The sequence below is a fragment of the Pipistrellus kuhlii genome, unplaced genomic scaffold (genome assembly GCF_014108245.1).
Source record: "Pipistrellus kuhlii isolate mPipKuh1 unplaced genomic scaffold, mPipKuh1.p scaffold_m20_p_53, whole genome shotgun sequence".
Classification (NCBI taxonomy): domain Eukaryota; kingdom Metazoa; phylum Chordata; class Mammalia; order Chiroptera; family Vespertilionidae; genus Pipistrellus; species Pipistrellus kuhlii.
In genome coordinates this window covers 195,405-214,606 of record NW_023425555.1, presented here as the reverse complement: position 1 = coordinate 214,606, position 19,202 = coordinate 195,405, and the positions used below count along the sequence as shown (strand labels likewise).

General features: G+C 53.7%; 1 protein-coding gene across 2 annotated transcripts in view; it reads left to right on the top strand.

The window, feature by feature from the left end:
• FUBP3 (far upstream element binding protein 3) overlaps nucleotides 1–19,202 on the top strand; it is a 51,423-nt gene that overhangs the window by 27,476 nt on the left and 4,745 nt on the right. For both annotated transcript variants that reach the window (XM_036416099.2, XM_036416098.2), the window contains exons 6-16: nucleotides 1,383–1,440; nucleotides 3,384–3,546; nucleotides 4,733–4,831; nucleotides 7,885–7,989; nucleotides 9,592–9,694; nucleotides 10,678–10,778; nucleotides 13,009–13,150; nucleotides 16,425–16,585; nucleotides 17,291–17,364; nucleotides 17,621–17,701; nucleotides 17,889–17,965. In XM_036416099.2, the coding sequence (XP_036271992.1) occupies nucleotides 1,383–1,440; nucleotides 3,384–3,546; nucleotides 4,733–4,831; nucleotides 7,885–7,989; nucleotides 9,592–9,694; nucleotides 10,678–10,778; nucleotides 13,009–13,150; nucleotides 16,425–16,585; nucleotides 17,291–17,364; nucleotides 17,621–17,701; nucleotides 17,889–17,965 (1,164 nt within the window). The remainder of the gene's footprint in view (nucleotides 1–1,382; nucleotides 1,441–3,383; nucleotides 3,547–4,732; nucleotides 4,832–7,884; nucleotides 7,990–9,591; nucleotides 9,695–10,677; nucleotides 10,779–13,008; nucleotides 13,151–16,424; nucleotides 16,586–17,290; nucleotides 17,365–17,620; nucleotides 17,702–17,888; nucleotides 17,966–19,202) is intronic.

Genomic DNA, 19,202 nt, shown 5'->3' with positions numbered 1-19,202 from the left:
AAAGAGTCACAATTTGCAGTTCGCTCCTCTCTCGTCAAAACCGTTTGCCGTTTTTAGAGCAAATTGTTACCGGAAATGAACAATGGGTGCTGTATGTTAATTTGAAAAGGCGGCCTCAATGGTTGGACAAAAATGAGGCTCCGCAGCCCACGCCAAAACCTGACTTGCATGCAAAAAAAGTGATGTTGTGTGTTTGGTGGAATTTTAAAGGAATTCTTCATTATGAACTTTTACCATCTAACCAAACCATTACAAGTGCAGTGTATAGTGCCCAATTGGAAAGGTTAGCCCAAGCTTTAAGAGAAAAAGAACCCGCGCTGAATAATCGGAAGGGCGTAATTCTTCACCACGATAACGCACGACCGCATACTGCAAGAATCACTGCTGAAAAACAGCGCCAGTTGGAATGGGAAGTTCTCCCTCAACCTGCATGTTCTCCTGATATTGCCCCTTCCGATTACCATTTGTTTCGTTCTTTGCAAAACTTTCTTCTTGGAAAAAAAATTAATAATGAAGAATGCCTCAAAAATGCATTGACCGAATTTTTTGCATCAAAATCCCAAGAATTCTACAACAGAGGGATTAAAATGCTTCCTGAGCATTGGGCACAAGTAGTAGAAAACAACTGCAACTATATTGTTGATTAAATTTTGTTGTATTGTTTAAATAAATTCAATTTAAAAAAGTATTAGAAAACGACATTAATTATTACTAGACCTAATAGTATAATGTCTTGAAGGCAGTAACTGCTGTTTCTCTTTCTTTTTTGAGTAAAAATGTTAAGAGGCAGTATTTTTAGGAGCAAAGTAAAGTGTCATGTGTGGTGTTGGAAAGTAAGACTTCCCTTTCTTGTCAAAGGGGCCAAAACCAACTCTACATTGATATCACTGGTCAGGATATTCACACAGTAACTGGCAGTAGTCCCGATGTGCATACCATGACACCCCCCCCCCCCCTTTGATGGCATCGGTGGGATACGAACCCATGACATTTCTTACTAGTGTGCCTCAGAGCGGTTTGCAGATAATGACCAGCAAACTACTCTGCAAATAGAGAAACTGGGAAATAGCTGGTCAAGTGACTCAGGCATTTACTAGCACACAGTGGGTCGGAAGTGAAGCTGAAACTGGGAATTAAGACCAATTCACAAACCTGCTGCATTCTCCCACCTTCCCCAGGGACTCGCTCCTACTTTGAGAATCTTAGGGTACAGCCACCAACTTACCATTCTGTCCACAAGCGGAAGCAAACTGTCTTTCTGGGAGCCTGGGCTTCTGTGGGGCCGGTGTAGGCACCAGCCCAGAGGCCGCCTTACACAGAGGCAAGGGGCATGGTTGCCTGATGCCCGCCAACACACCTCGTCTTCTCGATTCTTCTTATAGAGAGTTCTGGGATTCCAGAGAGGCCCTGTGTACTTACCGGAACCCCAGAAAGTATTGAGTAAGTTTATTTTATTTACTTTCTCCTTTCACTCTTCTTCCTCCTTCCCCAAACGGGGAGACATGGAAGGGCAAACTGTTACTGAACACTTTCGATCTGTGCTACATACAGCCTAGCCACAAGAGCAGGTGCTCCTGTAGAGAAGGATCTAGGAGGCTGTCACACCAGGGGCGTTTTTCTGTTACACACACACACACACACACAACACACACATACGGTATCACCTTTTTAAAAACCCGCAGAATCCTCACGGCTGTCATAACACCTACTTCATACGCCGGGTTCTAAAGAGTGTGCGTCCACCCTCCCGAATGCTCTAATCAGCCCCCTTCTTCCTCATTAATCCCTCCTTTACCTGAACAGGTGTGGAGTAGTGACCTCGCACTTGGCAAACCTTTGGGAGTCCTGGTGCCAGGTCCTCTGCCTGAGTGTGATCTCCTTGCATTGCTCTTCTGATGCTTGTGAGCCGATGAATTGATTCCTGGCATTGCTCCACTCGGAGGGCCACACGGACCGGCCAGGGGGTGTTTGGGCTTTGGGGCCCTCGTGAGCGCCTGAAATCTCGCGTTGCATTCCTGCGTGGTGGAGCCTCGTGCCAGGCGGAGGCCTCATAAACCCAAGAGCCTCCGGGGAGAGGATGTACTAACTTGGCTTCTGCTCCCCTTCCTCTTTCAGTCTGCTGAGCAGTGCTGCACTTGGGGTGGGAGCGCTGAGGTTCTGTCTGTTTCAGTAGGTAGGGCGCTCTTATTGTTTCCCTTTCTCAGCGAGTCTAGATGAGTTTAAACTCCCGTGTTTTGCTGTGACATTGAAGCAGCGGACCAGAATAAATAAGTCCGGCAGGTGTGCGTTCCAGGGCAGGCGAGGTGGTTTCGTGTCCGGGCCCTTCTCTCCCAGTGCAGGCTAATCTAGTACACCAGCGAAATACTAAGAAGCCGCTGGGACTGAGAAGACACGAGGCTGATTCTGCACACAAAGGCTCAGGACCACAGAGGGCACCATCTATCTCCTGCCTTTTTCTTCTTCCCGCTCCTCCACTCCTGCTTCCTGTCCCGCCCGGCGGCGGAGGCCACGGATTGTAACCTAGGGAAGAAACAATTTTGCTTTCTCCGGTGCGCGGTACAGCCAGCCTGTTTAGTAGCAGAATTGTTTCCTAATAGAGGAACCAAAAAATAGATTGAGCCTGGTGATTGAAGAGTAAATAATGCAAGGAGCAGGCAGGGGAGATTCTGGTGCAGAAAAGGAACTGGGCCTGGCAGATGGCCTCCAGGCTGCGATGTGCTGTCTCAACATCGTAGCTCTCCCCGCCTCCTGAGAAACCCCACACAGCAGTGCATGTGCAGTGCGGGCCTGCGCCTCCGGCAGGAAACGCGCAAAGCAGGCGTGTGTGGCTGTGAACCCGCCAGGCACTGCCCTCCTTTTCCACCGCGAAACCCGCCTGGCGATGCGCAGCCTTAAAATCGGCTCAGAAATCAGGGCAGTCTGGCTGGTGATGGAGAAATTTGGCACTTGGGGATTCCAATGACTACTAACCCTTGCTTTCTTTCTTCCCGTCTTTCTCATTTCTTTCTCTCCCGCCCTTACTTACCAAATGTCTGTTGAGTGTATACGCTCTGGATTGGGGCCCAGCGAGATGCAGAGCGTTCAGAGGTGGTCTCTGCCCCCAGAGCAGCTGCCATGCTCACAGGAGAAGAGCCGTGTTTGTGGAGGGAGACAGAGCCAGCACAAGCAGAGGGCACACTGAAAGGGCCGTGCGGAGCCTTGGTATCGTGGGCCTTGTCTTTAGGTTCCAGCCCAGTAGCGTGGCGGATGGCAGAGGCCTCCTGGGTTGTGAGGGCAGGAGCTGGAGCTGGACAGGGGCTGCCTTGCTCCTTCGTGTGTTCCCCTTGGTGGGTGCCCGCAGCATTCACTTAACGCCGCTGTCCTTGTGGTTCTCTCCCCCAAAGACAAGCCAAGCGGCTCCTGGGGCAGATTGTGGACCGCTGTCGGAACGGGCCTGGCTTCCATAACGACATAGACGGCAACAGCACGATCCAGGAGCTCCTCATCCCCGCGTCCAAGGTGGGGCTGGTCATCGGCAAAGGCGGGGAGACCATAAAGCAGTTGCAGGTACGTGAGCCCTGAGCAGGGCCTTCGTCTCCCCCGCTTCCTGGTTTGGGAGGGCTTGTCATCGCGCTCACTTCCCGGTCGCCCTGGCTGTGCCTGCCGTGGGCCAGAGCTCCCTCCACCCCTGCTGAGTGGTCCCGCGTTTCCTCCATTCGACTGCTGTGTTCTGGACACTCACTGTCGCTGGGCCTGGTGCCGGGATGATGTCGGTGCTGGGCTTCATGGCGGTGAGGCTCTGGTACCGTCACGTGACAGCATCTCAGATGGAGAGGCGGCAGCCAGAGCCAGCAGCACTGCCTGCGCCAGGCCTGGGAGCTTTACCGTGTTCATGCCCGAGGCCCTGTCCTCGCCTGTGAGCGCAGGGAAGTGCCAGCCTCACTTGTAATGAAGCTGAAGTAACACCTGTTATTTTACATTTAAATGAGACCCGTAGCACTGGGCCTCTCGCTGAGCAAATGCTCATGAACATTAGCTGCTGTTGGCTGTAGAATCCCTCATCTGAGTCACGTGGACCCAACACGGCTCAGAATTGAACACCCCAGCCAGCTCCGCGCTGCACCCCGTAGCCAAATGCTTATTTCCGTAGCCAAACAGAATAATAGCCACACTCGGGGAGAGTGACTAGAAATACGCTTCCATGAGTTCAGGTCAGTTTTGCTGCCAAATCAGTTATGAACAAACTTTATTTCCAAGCTCTTGGGCTTTTGAAGTTGCAAAGCAGGGGTTGTGGCCGCCTGTGTGCTCCCTCCTCGCCCGGTCCTCGGACTGCGAAGACACTCTTGTGTGTGCTCAAAGAGTTCAGGGTCAGACTCCCAGAATCCAGTGTGGCTTCTACTCATCAGCTCCGGACAGCTCATGGGCAGCTTCCCATCTGAGGCTCCTCATCCGGGATGGCAGCCCTGGCCTCACGCGCTGTGACAAGCTCTTCGATCGAGTGCCCAGCTGAGGGCCTGGCCTTCATAGAAAGGGCTCGTTTGTGTCTAGATGTTCCAGAGGCTGGACAGGAGGGTGGGAAGGGTTTCTGTGTCACGCTGGAAGCTTTGCACGGTCTGTGTCCGCAGTCTCAGGCCAGCCTCATGGCCGGGTCAGAGGGCAGTGCCCTGTGGTGGGAGGGACATGTCTCTGTGGACGTGATCCGGCCCTCCTGCATGTTCACCCATGGAGTGCGGGTGTGCCTGTGTGTCCACAGGAGCGGACGGGTGTGAAAATGGTCATGATCCAGGATGGCCCGCTGCCCACGGGAGCAGACAAGCCTCTTCGCATCACTGGAGACCCGTTTAAAGTGCAGGTAGGAGGGAAGCGAGCGGCGGGTCCTGCTGTGATGGAAGGACCCGGGGTTGGTTGCTCAATGCCAGCGCCAGCCATGTGTGGCTACAATTAAAATAAGTAGCGATTGAGTTCTTCGTTTACACTGGCTGTATTTCAAGTCCTCGGTGGCTACTGTCATGGGCCGTGTATATTCGGAGCATTTCCATAAAGGCAGTTTTATTGGATGGCGTAGCACTGCTCAGATGCAATTTTTGTCTTGTTCCCTATCAGCTCAGATGCAGGCTCCATTTGGCTTTTACTTGCTTGTTCTCTCGACTCTTAGAAAAAATTTTTAATTGATTTTAGAGAAGAAGGGAGTGGTATAGAAAGATAGAGCATCTCTAAGAGAGAAACATCGATGGGCTGCCTCCTGCACGCCCCGCCCAGGGATCGAGCCCACATCCCCGGCGTGTGCCCTGACGGAATGGAACCACCTTAGTTCATGGGTTCATGCTCAGCCCATTTTCACAAGAGCTCCAGCTGGTGTGGGAAGTAAGCAAAGGTGCCAGCACCCCGCCCCCCCAGCATTGTGCCCTCCTAGCAAGCATCCTGTGTCTGAGCTCCTGGCACAGAGGACAGTCCCAGTTGCTAAAAGCAGTGAGGGGCCTGGTTTTACATCACCTGGGTGGTTTCACCCTTGCTGTTAGCAGGAACGAGTGTGGTGTAGTGTGTTGTGCCTGTGAAATAGAAACACTTTTTCTGCCTCTGCGACCTTCCTTGTTTTTGCTGCACGTAGCGTTAGCGTAGCTCCAGGGTGACGCTCCCGGGTGAGCCGTCTGTCAGCAGCTGCTCCTCTGCAGGAGCTCGGGGGCTTGGAGGACGTGGAGGTTACCAGAGCAGGAACATGCTTCTTAACACTGTCAGTCAAACTGCAGTTGATACCATTGTTGCCTTTTCAAGGTACTATATAAAACAGTGGTTTCAAAACAGGGTGAAGGCAGTGATTGCAATGGCTTCTTCCCTTAGGCTCAGGCCTTCACCCCCTCCTGCAGGCCCGACCCCCTGGCCTTCCTCCCCCAGGGTCCCTGACCTCTTTGAATGGGAACAGGTGGGCTTTTAAAAAGTCAGATGGGCCGGGACCGGTTTAGCTCAATGGATAGAGCGTCGGCTTGGGGACTGAAGGGACCCGGGTTCGATTCCGGTCAAGGGCATGTACCTTGGTTGCGGGCATATCCCCAGTAGGGGGTGTGCAAGAGGCAACTGATCGATGACTCTCTCTCATCGATGTTTCTAACTCTCTATCTCTCTCCCTTCCTCTCTGTACAAAATCAATAAAATATATTTAAAAAAAAAAAAAAAAAAAAAAAAAAAAGTCAGATGGCACCTAACCTTTCTTCAGTTGGCTTATTTAGTCCCGCTGGCGGGCTCCATGCATGCTGGGAAGTGTGGGAGGGACTGGGGGGCGGGCATTCCCTGGAATGCGGGCAGCAGAGCCTGTCGTCTCCCAGCAGCTCTACTGCCCTCTCTTCTGGAACCTTCGGCTTTATCTGCGATAGAACAAATGCCCGAGCAAGGAGCTCATCTCATTGATGCTTCGTGAATTTGCAGGAAAATCGTTGTAACACGGTTTTAGTGCTGGTGTTTTTATAATTCACTCTGCATGGGGGGGGGGGGGGGCAGCTATTGTAGTTAGGTAGATTGTTGTTTGGGGTGCTTTTTCTTTCTCCAACTTTTTATTATGAGAAACTTCAAACTTCTAGAAAATTCAAAAAGCTAGTATAGCAAATACTCGTATAACCTCATCCTACCTGTCGTTTTGCCGTTCATATGCATGCATTTTTTTTTGTTTATTTTTTTACCATTTATATGTGAGTGGCAGGTATTGTGACTCTCCACCACTAAATCCTACAGCACGTGTCTGCTAAGAATGAGAACTTTTTGCTATATAACCAAGCCAGAGAAAATAACAGTAACCCCATAATGTCTCTTAAGCCAGTCCATATTCAAAGTTCTCTTAAGTATCCTGAGACTAATTGCTGTTTGGAGGTTGGGCAGGGGAGACGGTTGTTTTGGTTCGGTTTGGTTTTTCCAGAACCAAGACTCAGTCTGATTTCCCACATTACTTTGAGTTGCTGGTTACAGTTGATCCTTAGTGCAGATTCCTGTGGGGCTGAGGCTGGCGTGGACAGGATAGACTAACAAGGCGTCCTTTGGGGAGAGGACATGGAGTGTGCCTTGGAGACAGTCAGGTCTGGGGGGCGTCTTGTCAGGCAGAAATCGGATATCGGATCTCTGAATGCTGGGAGGTACTCTGGGGCTCCAGGACTGGCCTTTTCCCTTGACCTTCCTGGAGCTCCATTGTGATAGATGCCTTGGTAATGTCTTTCTCCTGGAGCCTGCCCACAGAAAACCCTCCCCTCACTAAGAAACGGCTGCTGGAAACACCTCGGGGGACAGGAAGCAAGTTCAAACCCAGCACAGAAATGCTGGTCCTACTATGGCTTTCAAGACAATGGACCCTTATCTGAGCATTTTGGGCAGCATAAAAAAATCCATGTCATTGAGGATTTGATTTACGCATCCCTAAGCAGCCTGCCCACGCCCCATCTATATACATAAAAGCCCAAGCGACCATCTCAATCAAATGGACACCGAACAGGCTGAGTGGGCAACCAGACGGGAAGGGTTAGTGAGGGGCGACCAAACGACTGAGCAGCAGGCTGTGTGGGTACCAGTCTACAGGGGACAGTTGGGGGCGACCAGGCCAGCAGGGGGAGCAGTTAGGGGCGATCAGGCAGGCAGGCAGGTGAGCAGTTAGGAGCCAGTGGTCCTGGATTGTGAGAGGGATGTCTGAGGGGTCCCAGATTGGAAAAGGTGCAGGCTGGGCTGAGGGGACACCACCACCCCTTGCATGAATTTCGTGCACTGGGCCTCTAGTATAATAATAATAATAATAGAATAAGAGAGTTCTCCCATTGCTGAGCACCTTCTGAGTCTTTAAGCCCAAGGGTCTGATCTTGAAGTTTTACCTGGTGTCATGTTTTTTTTTTAGGATTTTGTGTTCCATAACATCTTTTATCTGTGTTTACACAGCAAGCAAGAGAAATGGTATTAGAGATCATCCGAGAAAAAGATCAAGCTGACTTTCGAGGTGTACGCGGTGACTTCACCTCCCGAATGGGAGGAGGCAGTTTAGAGGTATGCTTGAATCACAGGTTAGTAGGCAAATGAGGTTAGGATTAAGGTCGTAGGTCACATGTCTGTTGGCTCTTTAACCTTGAGCAAGTTATTTCATTTTTGTCTCATCTGTGAAATCCTACCCAGAAGCTGACTTCTCAGGGTGGGTGTGAGACAGACAGTCAGGCGTAGTGAGGGAGCAACTGCATGCTCTTGGGGCTTAGGGTCATCCCCTGGTTTTAAAGTTTTGCTTCAAAGCTTATCCCACTGCCCATGTTTTCTCAGTGATCTGTGTTGATTGTATCAAACAAGGGAACCATATTTATTGGCGAGATGGAATGGGATCAGAATCTACCCTTCAGAATGAAATTTTGATAATATGCTACAATATGGATGGACCTGGCCATCATTATGCTTATAAAATAAGCCAGATTCAGAAGGATAAATACAATATTATGTGATTCCACTTATACCTAGAGTATGCATATCTGTAGAGTCCACCAAATAGAATGGAGGTTACCAGAGGCTGGGGAAAGCAGGAGCTAGTAATGTAGAATTTTTATTGGGGATGATGAAAAGGTCTAGGCTATAGATATCTGGGATGGTTTCACAATATTTTGAATATACACTGAGTAGCCAGATTATTATCTCTGAATACATAATAATCTGGCTACTCTGTGTATATCCTATAGAATAAAAGGCTAATATGCAAATTGTCCCCTCTGCCAGGAGTTTGACCAGCAGACAGGCCAGCCAACCACCCATGTCTCTCCCCCCTCCCCCCCCCCCCCCCCCCCGGGCCAGGCTGGCCAAAACCCACCCATGTACGAATTCATGCACTGGGCCTCTAATATATATATGCACTGGTGCATGAATATATGCACTGAGTGGCCAGATTATTATGCGTTGAGAGATCATAATAATCTGGCCACTCAGTGTATTTAATACCACTTAATTATGTAATTATGAATGGCAAAGATGATAATATATAGATAGATAGATAGATATCTTTTTTGTTAATCCTTACCCGAGGATATTTTTCCATTGGTTTTTAAGAGAGGGGAGAGCTGGGGTTGGGGGGGGACACAGAGGGAAACATCTATGTGAGAGTGGCACATCAATTGGTTGCCTCCTGCACATGCCCCGAACAATCTTGCAACCAAGGTATGTGCCCTTGACTGGAATTGAACTCGGGGACCCTTCAGTCTGCAGAGGCCAACACTATCCACTGAGCCAAAGAGGCTAGGGCTGAAAAACGTATTTTGAAGGACCACTATAAATGTTTATGACATACTTATGCTTATTTCATAGAGTTTAGAAGATAAATTTGTCATTTTTAATCTTTTATCTATGTATACAGTTTATTCTTGCTTTTCATTTTTATAACTATTATTTTGATCAAATCTTAGACTTACTAGATGCATTTAGCAGACAGAAATGCAATCATTAACCACAAAATTGTTCTTAAAAGAGGAAAAATATGCTTTATTATATCATTTCCAGGAATGCACTGTAATACAAGTCAAGTTACACACACACACACACACACACACACACACACACCCACCCATTGAGAAGACAGGTTTGCCAGAAGCGCTGATGAGGCTGTTTCTCATTGCCCAGGTGTCTGTGCCTCGGTTTGCTGTTGGGATTGTAATAGGAAGAAATGGGGAAATGATCAAAAAGATCCAGAATGATGCTGGTGTGAGGATTCAGTTCAAACCAGGTTGGTTTTGATAGTTCTCAAAAATCCTTTAATTAGCCGGGGGTGGGGCACAGGGGAGTGGGGGTGGGGGGTGGGGGGGTTGCAAGAAGAAATTAACCAAAGAACTTACATGATAGGTGCATAACCCATGGACACAGGCAATAGTGAGGGGAAGGGCGGGGGGTGGCCAATGGGGGATCAAAGGGGACATCTGTAATACTTTCAACAATAAAGATAAACGTTTAAGAAACCCTTTAATTAGAAAACACCTCACAAAACAGCACTTTGTACCACCCCCTTTGTGGTCTTTTCTCTCCGTTTCTTGTTCTCTGTCTTTTGCAACATCCTGTTACCAAATGCCCGATCCTAGGTTCTCCTCCAGGCTCGTTTCTTCCTTTGCGTGTGTTGGTGTGGCTACCCTTGTGCCTGAACACCTGGCCCCGGTTTTCCTGGGCTTCACTGCACACACACACACACACACACACACACCAACTAATGAAATTGGGGAAAATCAACATAGCATTTCCAGTTTCAATTTTGCTAATTAAAAACTTTTTAAAAATCTATTATTGTAATTTTATAAAATTAAAGATAACTTAAAATCATACAAAAAAAGGGGAGGGGGACAAACCTTTTGGAATAAAGGACAGTTCTTTAAATTTTGTAAGTATCTTTATAAGCAAACTTATCTGCAGTGTCTTTATTTCTCTAAAGATGGAAAAACATGGTGATGGGCTAATTTTGGGAAAATATTGCCATAGCCCAACTCTATTTTCCTTGGAATTTTTATGTTTGTTTTTGTTTTGGTTCTTTTCTTTAATGATATCTCCTTTAAATGTCTGGAATTGCATAAGTACTGGCCATGCAAAAAGGCGCATTCATACACCTTTCCCCAGCGACAGAGGCCCTGAGCCTGGGGAAGGGCCAGCCCTGACACTGGGAGGGGTGTTGATTGGCTTCGTCCCTGAAGCTGCTGTGCTAACCCACCTCTCCGTGCTCCACAGATGATGGAGTTAGTCCAGAGAGAGCCGCACAGGTCATGGGGCCCCCCGACCGATGTCAGCACGCTGCGCATGTCATCAACGAGCTCATTCTCACAGCCCAGGTGGGTGTGGCTGGGGCTCCCCTCAGCGGCCATGGGGGCAGGTGCCGCACGGGCTCTGGCCTGTCCTCAGCTGCTCTTTCCTCTGGTTTGTCATCTGCTGCCTTCGTTGTCCCAGAAGTTAGGTTTCTGACTAGTTAATGGGGGAAATACAGTGCAGACCCCAGGTTTCAAACAGCTGAGGACTTAATTGAAGACTATCAGTGGAATATCACCCTGGCTTTGGAAAGCACCTCGGGACCCAGAGTCTTTTTTTTTTTTTTTAATCAATTTTTTACAGAGAGGAAGAGAGAGGGATAGAGAGCTAGAAACATCGATGAGAGAGAAACATCGATGATATGCCCACAACCAAGGCACATGCCCCTGACCAGAATCGAACCTGGGACCCTTCAGTCCGCAGGCCGACGCTCTATCCACTGAGCCAAACCGGTTTCGGCAGGACCCACAGAGTCTTAATGCTGCTTTCATGCACTGGATTCCGGGTCCTCCTCTGGAGAGGGAGTGGCCTTGTGTGCTGTACTCTCATCTCCACTGCCCCCCCTGCTGTAGCTCTGGGAACGGCTGTAAGTGACGGTGCCCAGGGGTGCAGGGCTGAGGAACCTGGAGAACGATTGGAGCTGAGGAAAGCAATAGAAATTGTGGTCAGCTCTGCTGTTAGCCACGTGACCTTGGGTGAGCCTTTGAACCTGTCTAGGCCAAGTGTTTTCAGCAGCAAACGGTTTTGCACCAGATGGTCCCCTAAGTCACCTGAGAGTGCAGGCCGATGGAGCCAATCCATAGAACCCTGCCCAGATCCACTGAGTCAGAATCTGCGGGTCAGGGGCTCGGGTCTCCGCTGTAGCCAGGTCCCAGGCAATTGTTAGGATTGACATGTTCGAAAGGCGTCACTGCAGGACCTCCGTCCTTTTTACTAGCAGAGGCACCGGCCCAGAACTGAGAGGCTGGAGAGGAGGAGGGCCCTGTGGCACACCCAGCAAATGGGTGTGTGTGTGTGTGTGTGTGTGTGTGTGTGTGTGTGTGAACATACATCGCTAGGTTACCTTGTGTGTGTGTCCTCGGCCTCAGAAAAGCAGAGTGCAGGAAGAAAGCGCTCCAGTGACCCCTGCTTTCAGCCGGTTTAGATTCCGTTAAACATTCAGTTTTCTTGTAATTGATATAGCCAGGTTTTGCCAAAACATTTCTTCACCATGTTGGACCTCTGTTCAGCTTCTCTCTGCCATGAAAGGAGCTGGGCTTTTCCTCTGAGTTTAAAAGATTTAAATGTTCCCGCTCCAGAGGGACCCAGATGAGACTTGTCGCTCTCAGATGAAAGGAAGCTTTCTGTTAGGGGCCCGGTGTGGGCTTGGCTCTGGGGAGGGGGATTTGAGAATAGGCAGATACTTCTCCAGCCCCAGCCGTGCACCAGCCTGGCTTGGTCCCTCCCTCTGGGGAGTGGGACAACCGGTTTTTCTTTTTTTTCTTTTAAGTATTTTTTTTTTATTGATTTCAGAAAGGGAGAGGAAGAAAGAGATAGAAACATCAATGATGAGAGAGAATAATTGATCAGCAGCCTCCTGTACGCCCCTTACTGGGGATCAAGCCCACAACCCAGGCATGTGCCCTTGACTGGAATCGAACCCCAGACTCTCCAGTCCACAGGCTGATGCTCTATCCACTGAGCCAGACCAGCTAGGGCCAGTTTTTCTTTAAAATCCTTTCATCCTTTTTGCTGGCTGGGTTGCCCGGTGTTCTGACTCATGTAGCAGTGTCTGATGGTTCCTTACCGCAGTCTAGCCAGGGGAGGTCAGAAGTCATTCATTGTCACGCATGTGTCACTGCAAATGGCCGGGCTCTGCAGCATATAGTATCTGGTTTCTGGTCGGCCCACCGTGTGTTAGCCCCTGGGAAAGGGCAGCTTCATTGAAAAGAAGCTCACCTCTGAGCTAGATGAGGGCCCGGTAATGCAAACCCCAGGGAGAGGGGCACTGGGCTTCGGACCTAGGAGTTCATATCTGCCCTGTTTCGTCGGGTCTGTGCGGTTATGTAACACGTGCATTTATCCTCACGTGTGCTCCTTGAACACCTGTGATTTGCGCTAATTCTGCTTCTAAAGAGCCTTCAGCATTTGAAATGCGGAATGATGCTCTGGTCCGATCCATGGCACTGATTACATCCTGTCACGGCTCCTCCTGGGGATGGAAGCGGTGCTGGGGGCAGTGGCAGGAAGCTTCACCTGAGCTCTGCTCCTTCCCAGGAAAGGGACGGCTTTGGAGGCCTCGCAGTGGCCCGAGGACGAGGCCGAGGCCGTGGCGACTGGAGCATGGGCGCCCCTGGCGGCATCCAGGAGATCACGTACACGGTGCCCGCAGATAAGTGCGGCCTCGTCATCGGCAAAGGTAAGGGGCACTGCTGGGTTGTATGTTCCCTCTCCGCTGTCTAACGGGCCAGCACATGGGTCACATACCTCCAGCGCATGCGTGGAGGCTGGTTGCTGCGCTTGCCTGCGGCACCGGTCTGCGGCATCAGCTGCCTTCTGCGGGGCCCTGCTGGGCACGGCCTTCTCGTGAACGGGGCAGGGCGAGCAGCAGATGATCCACAGGGCCTGCTGTCCGGGGAGGCAGCTTAGTTGCTGAAAAGGGTGAATGTTTGCCTTCGGATGTTTGTGGATTGACTGGTCAGTACTGAATGCGCCTCCAAGGAACTTAGGACCAGTTAAGATGGTCTCCTCTCGGGAAGATGCTTTCTGAAGTGTCACTCTGGGTTTGGGCATTGGCCTCATTTACACGACATGTGGAAGTGTTTTTAATCCTTCCAGCACTTTTACTGCCACACCCCGCGGAGAATGAAGATAGATTTGTTAGTTGTTTCTGGGCACTGAGGGGGCAGGAAGTGAAGCCATCATCACTGGCTGCAGGCGAGAGGGAAGAGGGAGCAGGCGATGTCTTGGTGACGGGCTGGCCTTGCCGGAACCCAGAAAGGCGGCTGAGAGCAGGTCTGCTCCCGGGCCCTTCCTCCGCCACCGGCTCAGCTGCTCTCTGCGCTCCACAGTCTCCATGCCAACAGGAGACTCGGTTCAGTGGGGGTTGTGTCTGAGGAAATAGCAGGCTTCTCCAGAGTTCCTCCCGTTTCTGGGACCGCAGGCCTGTGCTCGCTGGAGGAGGGGTGCTGGTGCTCCACGGAGTGTGATTTGGGAATGTCTCCACCAACAGAAGTTGGGACCAAAGTGGGACGTCCTCACGAGCTGGCGTGGTGTGGCATTCCTCCTGTGCTGCCCCCCGCCTCCCAGTCTGCTTTGGCCCTCCCCTGGCCCTGCCCTGGCCCTGCGCTTTACGCTCTTTTCACACGTTTATCGCCTGTGTCTGTCATTCGGAGATTCTCGGGAGTGGTAGGAACAATGTGGGCTTGTTTTCATCTTCGGTGGGTGCCATGCTGAGGAGTGTTTGACAGATACTGTTAGCTGCCCAAATGCTGTGATAACCAGACACACACACACACACACACCAGCACCAGCCCTACACCTGCCTGCCTGAGCGTAACTCTGTGGATGCGCAGGTTGAGAGTCAGCTCTGGGTCTCTGTGCCTTGTGAAATCCGTTTTTATCAACAGGTTTTCCTGTGAGCGTCTCCTCTAGAGCCGGCGGCCTTCGCTGGGACAGTCCTCACACTCGGGGCCTCGGTGCTCACAGGACAGCCTCTGCTCGCTCACCCGCCAGTCCCCCTAGTGCCCCCACAGGAAAGCGGGAGCAGAGGCCGCCGGCGTGGGTGCTGTGGCCGTGCTCCGGCTGCAGCTGGACAAGCCCGGGGAGTTTTGTTGGGGGTCGGGGGGCTTTCTGCACCCACAAGGGCTGGGTGTGAGGTGCGCCTCCTCCTTGGGAACATGCGGGGAGGAGGGGCAACAGAGGGAGCCCCACTCAGTCGGGCCTGCTCCCCCTGCGCCAGCCCCTGGGCAGACGCTGCGCCTCCCGGCCCCTGCTGGATTTCCATGATAAACACAGCAGTGGTGACAGATAGCGTGGCCGCCCTGCTCTTGTCAGCAGGCCTTTTAGCCGTTTGATTAATTGCTTTACGATTTCACAGCAGCCAGGGGGCCGCTGGGGTGGCTTCTGCCCCCATCAGGTGGAAGAATGGAGCGGGCTGCTGAATGAGTCTATAGACAGCCACCATGTGCCAGGCTGGTGACCTCATTTTGAAGGAAGATAAACTTAAATTAACTCCTTCCGGCCCCATGCCGTTTTGTGGGGCCTCACCCTATTAGCATGCTCCTGAGGCCTCGGGAGAGGGGCTGTGGTCTGCCGGCCGAGTGCCCGGACGGAGTGGCTGCAGGGTCTGTCTCGGACAGACGTGAGCCCTTTGTGCTCCTGCCCACAGCCCAGGGCGCTGCGATTGCGTGGGAAGTCTCCGCCGCGGCCTGGCTCTTCGTTGCGCCCCAGAACGCCATTGCCGAGCAGAGCTGCTCGCTCCTCAGGTGCCAGGTCAGAGTCACCCTCTGCGGGCGGGCCTGGGACTTCGCATCGGCGCTGCTGTCCCCAGACAAGGGTGTGTAAGGACACTTTCCTAAACTGTCACAACTGCACAAAGATCCTGTGCACAGCAGGTGGCTGCCGAGTCCTTTTTTAATTTGCTTTTACATGTAAAGCCTCCCCATACTACCCAGGCCGATGTGAACAAACTTCATCCGAGGCCTCCGTTTCTTTCCGCGTGTGAGCGCTCCAGCGAGGACGCCGGGCCCGGCCCCGGCCCCCGCCCCGCTTCTGGCCCCTGTGGTCCCTCCGGGGGACGGCTGCCGCTGTCGCTCCCTCCGGGAGGCAGGGGGAGTGTGGCCTGTTCCACGGCAGGGACACATGTCCTGTGAGGTTAGTTTGACTCCGGCCAGGGAGGAGAGTCACAGGCTGGCCTTCAGTTGTTGCTTTTGGTCATTTGGGGCTCCCTGGTCCATGCACCAGATTATCCATGGATCGTCTTTTTCCAATTTTCCAAGCTCTACTAGGCGTTTTCCTTGTATCCTGCTCCCCCCAGCTGAGCCGTGCTGGTCTAGTTCTGTGAGATCTCAAAGGAAGAATCGGACCATTGTTGCCCTGGTGGCGCTTTTGTTACACAAATTTCATTAAGAGACTGGGACTGTCACCGGTTTTTCAGAGTCCAACTAAATTTTCATTAGCCCGGCTCCACCCAGGCCTCTGTGACCCCATCCTCCGGCGGCCTCTGTCTAGACCTGCCCCCCGCCCGCACCCGCACCCCCATGGAGGAGCAGGGACTGCAGAGTGACAGGAGGAGATGGGATAGTAAAGGCCGAGCGGGCTTCGGGCATTGTCGGGCCTGTGGCCGTCTGTCTGGCCTGCGGAGGGGGGAGAGCTCAGTGCGCGGCCACACGGGCTGAAGGACCCCATTGTGCTGTGGAGGGGCCATCAGGTGGCCGCTCTTGTGCTGAGAAGGATGGAGTGCTTTTCCCGGTGAGGCCTCTGGCCGGTGGGAGCTGGGCGCCATGTGTGCCAATCCCTGGGCCTCCGCTTCCTGGCCTCTGTAGGGAGAAGCAGCAGGTCAGGTGCCGTGGTGTCTGCAGTGCCGGCCTGGCTTCTGAGAAGCGGGTGCAGAAAGCCCTTCTCTTCTGGAGCGGATCTTGCTCAGTGTTCGGGCTACGACTCACGCCTCTGTCCCGTGCTCCTGCCCGCAGGCGGCGAGAACATCAAAAGCATAAACCAGCAGTCCGGCGCGCACGTGGAGCTGCAGCGGAACCCCCCGCCCAACACCGACCCCAGCCTGCGGATATTCACCATCCGGGGCGTTCCCCAGCAGATCGAGGTGGCCAGGCATCTCATAGATGAGAAAGTTGGCGTACGTACAGGGCCTTTCCCCCTGGGCTTACTAATAGCTGACTTTCTGGTGATGTCCAAGGTACCTGTCCTCCCAGCACCTTGTACTTCCTGAACCTTCCATCCTCACACTGCGTGAGCCCTCCTCCCACTGCCGAGGGGGAACGCGGGGCCCAGGGATGCCAGCCAGGGCCAGGCGATGAAGGAAGCCTCTGGCAGATCTCACCACGGCCACCAGCTCAGGCCCTAGGGCCGTGTCCCCCACAGGCTTAGCGGAGCAGCTGGGGCAGCAGCCGTCCCCCAGTCCTGCCCCGGGACTGCCTGGCCGCCAGCCCCGCAGGCAGCTCTCATTGACTCTGGCTTTAGTTTCAGGCGCCTCAAAGCAGATAAAGAAAGGGAGTGTTGATGGAGGACAGATGGGCCACTGCTCACCTCAAAGGGGACGTAGAATGGCAGAAAGAGCCATGGGCCAGCCTAAATTGACGGGAGAGTCAAGCAGGTTGGTCCCTACCCCCAGGGTGACACGCCAGGGCAGATGTGGTGGTGCCAGCATTGGCTGTGTGGTGGTCTTGGTTCCTCCAGGGGAAGGAAGGCTAGTGTGAGTGCCATAGGATGTCTTCCCTTCACTTGGCTCTGTCTCCCCGGAAGCTGGGGTCTGCCTTGGGGGGCCTGGGCAGAGGGCAGAAACGCCCAGCAGGAAGTGAGAGCTCCCTCTGTGCCATGACAGGGTTCCAGTCTGGGAGCACCGGGAGCCTTTGGACAGAGCCCCTTCAGCCAGCCACCTGCTGCACCTCATCAAAAGTGAGTCCCACACCCGCCCCCGGAGAGACCTCCTTCCCGCTGCTGTGGGGCCGCAGCCTGGGCTCTGCGTGTGGGCAGGGCTGGGCAGGCTCCTCCCACCTCTTCCCAGGGGTCCCTCCGGCCCATCCAGAGCTCACTGGCGTGGGGTGAGGGCCCCCCAGGGCAGCATCCCTGAGGAGGCTCATCATCGTGGGACAGAGGGGAGGTTTGCCCCAAAGTCTCTGTTCGCCCTTTAACGAGTCTTCGCTTTCTCTAGCGCCTTCCCTCCTCGGAGCTCAGGGTGCTTCCCAAACATTGCTGCTAAGGTGAACGGGAACCCGCACAGCGCCCCTGTGAGGTGGGTGACTCTCCCGCTCGTCCTGGAGTGCCGTCAGGCCGGGGGTCCGGTGACCTGGCCGCTGGCGGGGACCATTGTGCCTGCCTGGGGTGGGGGGTGACAGCCAGCCAGCGGGATTGCGGGAGGCGGGCCCCGGGGCGGAGGGGTGTGACCTGCACTGGAAAGTGACTCCTCCTGTTCTCGGCAGCGGTCCGCCGGCCTTTCTGACCCAGGGCTGGGGCAGCACCTACCAGGCCTGGCAGCAGCCCACGCAGCAAGTCCCAAGTAAGTGTCTCGGAGGAGGTGGCACAGAGCACCCCCGCCCCCGGGAAGGCTGGAGGGGGGTGGGCCTGAAATGCTCTCGTTCCACCGCTGCCCACAGGCCCAGGATGCCCCTTCCCGGATGGCAGCGAGCCTCCTGGGGCATCTGGAGCTGCCGGCGGAGGGGGCTTCTCTGAGGTGGCACTGGCTTCCAGCTGGGCAGGGCCAGGGGAGTCTGGCCACCTTCTCAGACCTTTCCTTCCCCCCACTCTGTCCGCAGCGCCGTGGGTCACAAAGCCTGGGGGCCACGGGCCTGGTGTGCTGAGCCTCAGTTCCTCCTGCCCGCGGCTCTGCTGCTCACTGTGTTCTAAGCAGCCCCTGCTGGCTGGGTGCCTTCCCTCTCCCTCCTCCAGCCCCGCCGAGGGGGCCCTGTCTCCGGGGAGAGCCTGCTCGGCGGCCTGGGGGGAGAAGCTGCTGTAAGAGGAGTTCTGTGGGAATGAGACTCGCCACTCCCCGGCCCACTCTCGTTAGGAGTATTCTGGTCTTATTGCTGGCGGAGCCCATCTTGCTCAGCCTGCAAACAAAGCACAGGGCCTGGCTCCTCTGACCCTCTCAAGGGCCCGGCTGTGCCCGGAAGCAGTCTCCAGGCTTCGGTGTGCCTGCGCGTGTCCGCCCCGCACACCGGCTGCAGGCCAGCCTTCACAGCTGTGCTCACGGGGACCAAGCCTGGGGCCTGTGTGCCCCCCTTCCCTCCCTGACAGCGCTGCCCAGTCCCCAGGCAGGTCACAGCTGATGACACCCACGGGGTCCGGAGGCCTGTGCTGTTCTCTGAGCTCCAGTTTCGTGGTCTGAAAGGAAGAGCTTGGATTTGATTTCTAAAGGAACAAGCTCTGAAGTGGCGTGGCTGTATTTTCCCTCCTCTGCAGGGTTTTCTTAGGAAACGTTAAATATGCAGAGTGTTTTAGAGCTTCACCACGGACACCTGACACCGCCCTGACCCACCGCTCCCGTCCCTGGCTCACTCCGCCTGGGAGCTGTCTGTCTGGTGCCCTCCTGTTCTGGCCATCGAGGGCGGCCCAGGGTGTGAGGTGGCCTGGGGTGGGCTCACATGAGCCCCGTTGTCCAGGGCAGGACGGGGATGGTCTACACTGAAGCCCGAGGGCATGTCGGCCCCGGGGCTGTGGCTTCGCAGAGCCCGGCCGGCTGCTTGCCCACGCCCAGGCCAGCCCAGGGAGCTGGAAGCAGCATCGGCGTGGAAGGA